Source organism: Phoenix dactylifera, unplaced genomic scaffold (assembly GCF_009389715.1).
Source record: "Phoenix dactylifera cultivar Barhee BC4 unplaced genomic scaffold, palm_55x_up_171113_PBpolish2nd_filt_p 001147F, whole genome shotgun sequence".
Lineage (NCBI taxonomy): Eukaryota > Viridiplantae > Streptophyta > Magnoliopsida > Arecales > Arecaceae > Phoenix > Phoenix dactylifera.
The window spans coordinates 9,255-12,920 of record NW_024068488.1 but is presented as its reverse complement, the minus strand read 5'-3'; the positions used below and the strand labels follow the sequence as shown (position 1 = coordinate 12,920).

The following is a 3,666-nucleotide window of genomic DNA, read 5'->3' as shown; positions in this document are numbered from 1 at the left end:
CTAAACGGATAATTCGGATTTGGGTCAAGTCGGATCGGATCTTTCGGTAAACAATCCAAAATTGGCCCCCAAAAAAAAAAGATCGAGTCGGATCCAGGTCGGGTCGAGATTGGGTTGACCCAGATCCGACCCGAAAAATAAAACGGGTCCAAATTTAAGGCCTAACCCAACCCCACAGGTCATAAAATTCATGGACGCAGGCGGATCACATTTGTATGATATCACAATTCTGATGGCAAAATTGTGAGAAGCCTTGGAAGGCCTTAACCATTGTTCTTCAGGCAACTCACATTACATAGGTGGGTAATTCAAAAACTATGATTAACAGCATTATGAAGTTAGATGCTCAAATAAATGGTGCGCACCTGTTACCTATGGACATTTAGAGGATTGCATCTTCTCTGAGTGTTTATTTGAGGCAGCCCACAACTATAGAAATCCAACAATGCTGCAGACTGAGTCACCCCGCATATTGTGTACCAAATAGGTACTACCTGTGCTCTCCATTCTATTTTATCTGTCTTATGATTCTAATGGATGTATAGATACTAGAGTTGTATGAAATATCAAGAAACAAAACAATGGCTATGATTTGGTGAAGACCATGAAAAAGATCATTATTCTCCAAATTACCATTAGCGTCAAGTTTTCAAGAATAATTACAAGATGCAAGAGATACTGTATGTGGGATCAGCAGAAGAGTTTTAAATTGGACGATTTAGTGTAAACCAAATCCAACGTTCAAGAAGCTCGCCCAAGAGACCTTACTCCTCCATTGAATTGTTTAAATTAATTTAAAATATTGTTTATTGCCACCATATTTTAATTTGATCTTCTTTTATTGCTATAATCATGGGATTAAGGATTTTAAGTTTTAATCAATAATGATGAAAATTCACTTCCTCGTGATTGTTATTATATTTAATAATCATATTATAAAATATTATATTATTACATTAATATTACTATTATAATACAATAATATCATAAAATTTTATTATACTTTTAATTAATATAGAAATTGATTAATCATTATATTATTTAGATTATAATAACTAAATAAATAATTTATAAATTAAAAATACTTCATACTATTTGTTGTTGATAGTACAATAAATTGTTCGAAGTATTAAGTAATGTCCTTTATTACCATGATACTTGACACTTTTTCAGTTTAGTTACCATACAGATGTTAAAATCCTACAATACTTAAAATCTTATGACCTTTCGGAAATGTAATTACCAAAAGCTTTTCATTAAAAGTTTTACTAGCAAAAGCTTTACAAATAAAAGCTCTACTAATTACAGCAATATGAAATAGAACCTAAATCAGATTTGCCCAAAAAAAAAAATTAATATAATAAGAAAACAGTCAGCAAGAAATTTGCACACATGGAAAGAACATCCAAAGAGCACAAACTTGAAAAGACAATTGCTGACATGTATGCATGGACATAGCATCTTTTCACAGGTACCAACATATATATCCAAAAAAGTGTAGGTATCAGGACGTATCCAAAGCAATGGGCCCAACTTCAACATGGAATGGTGATTTAATTATTGGATAATGCATTTCCAAAAATCTGAGTCTGGATAATTAATTTATTATTACTGATGGATCTTAAGAATGACAAAAGCTCCAAACTGCTGTAAGCCTAAACATCTTCTGAAAAGATTTATCTGCAAAACTATTAATACTAAATCTCCTCTAGGGTATTATTCCTCAATGAAAGCAGGAGAAATTCATCGATGATGTCTATGATTTTTTTGGTATACTACCTGAAAAATAAACCATGGGATGACTCAAATAAGGCCGTTAGCTGCATGGGTAGGAAGAAGGGTCAGATAAAAGCTGGCACCAACACAAAAAACATCCCTATCATCCTATCCTTGCAGCGTGCATACAAATAATGAATTTTAGGGTTGCAATACTTTGCCATCACTTACTAACATCAAAAAAAAATTGCCAAAGAAAGTTAAATGCATATGGTTACTTTTAAAGAATATCAGAAACCCAAGTGATGACTAGTGGTAACCAACTTGCTGATCCGATCCAAGTGTCCTGACCTTAACTGGATGCAACAGTTTTTGCAAGCGCCCTCTTGATGGATTCTGCATATGTTCGGTGCTGGTAAGTCAATGTTGTCTCAAGCAGATCCCAGAGTGGAGTCTTTGGGTGCCAACCTGCAAGCAGAATGGTCATTCATGTTATTGTATTTCTCTACTTATGTAAACGTTTTTTCTGTTTTTTTGACAATATAAACTAGCACAATCATAGGGCTTGTAGATGTGAGCAGTTAGGGCCTGACTTACCTAGTTGCCTGTTGATTATAGTCATATCTGGAATCCGCTTATCACTGTCATCATATCCATCACCGTAGAACTGCTTGGAGCTTATATCAATTGTTGGCTGCTCAAGTGGTTGCTCTCCTGAAACTTTGAATAAACCTGCAAGAGCAACAATAAATTAAGATGAAGGGCAACACAATATCCTCCACAATGTTAGCAATCATCATGAACTTCCCATAAGTACCTGTGTCATCATTTCAGCAAGTTGCTTTATTGTAACCTCATTATTAGGATTTCCCACATTAAAGATCTGACCATTTGCTCGGTTAGGATTTTCCTGAAAGACAGCCAGTTATTCAGCTCACTTCAGGATATAAATATGAGGCAGAGAAGAGGGGAAGAAAATAGCATACAATCATTAAGAGAACAGCTTCTACGGCATCCTTGATGTACACGAAAGTTCTTTGGGACTGGCCACCATCAACAAGCTTAAGAGGCTCACCACGTAAAAGGTTCTGCATAATTTATTAAGATAAGCATACTTGATAACAGAACTAGCAAAACTGAATTTCAGATGTCGTACATACATTACTAAAGCATGCTAAAACCCTAGGAACACCCTCATTTGGACCATCAATTCCCGGTATAAAATCCATCCTTGGTCCAATCCAGTTGAAAGGCCTTACAATGGTAAACTCGAGTCCATTTTCTGCACCCTCAGCTGAAGAGTTCCAATGTAACAAGAAACAGTCAGAAAAATAATAATCATATGCATATCTGCAATACAGTGCATGAAACATGCATACCATATATTAGCCTCTCAACGAGTTGTTTTGCACATGCATATGACCATCTCTGTTTCTCAATAGGACCAAAAATGCATGGTGAGGCATCTTCTTTGAGAACATAAAACATTGGATCCTATACCAGCAAGATTTGACATTGTTAGAAAGTAACCAAAATGAATCAAGCAGCACTAAAATTGATAGGTGTTCATCTTATTCAAACCACAATTGCATCAATAAGCTAAACACAGTGTATGAGAATAACAGATTATATAGAAAGAATCAACACAAAAGACCAAGTCATAGCTAACATATACTAGAATATCTGGATTGCATTTACACCAGAGCATTTTCTTTTCTTAAATCTAAACAGCAGATACCATTCAGTTAGTATGGATTTGTAAAAGTTTGTTCTCAAAAGATACATTATTTTTGTTTTAGTTATATTGGTGATCTTCCATAAAAACCAATGAAAGAAACTTGATAAATTTGAAAAGGTAAATATGGAAGAGTAAAACTTGTAAGTATAATAAAGAACATGGGTTAAGAAGTCAGGACTCGGGATCAGATCAATAATGCCAAAAAAAAAAAA

General features: G+C 34.5%; 1 protein-coding gene across 1 annotated transcript; it reads right to left on the bottom strand.

The window, feature by feature from the left end:
• Positions 1-1,750: 1,750 nt before the first annotated feature.
• On the bottom strand, positions 1,751-3,247 carry LOC103698152 (UDP-D-apiose/UDP-D-xylose synthase 2-like). Its single transcript, XM_008780140.4, has 6 exons — positions 3,096-3,247; positions 2,877-3,010; positions 2,703-2,804; positions 2,534-2,626; positions 2,314-2,448; positions 1,751-2,184 (listed from the first exon to the last, which is right to left on the bottom strand). Exons 1-5 carry the CDS (start codon positions 3,202-3,204, stop codon positions 2,395-2,397), a joined length of 492 nt encoding a protein of 163 aa, XP_008778362.2. The 5' UTR covers positions 3,205-3,247; the 3' UTR covers positions 1,751-2,184; positions 2,314-2,394.
• Between the last annotated feature and the right edge of the window lie 419 nt (positions 3,248-3,666).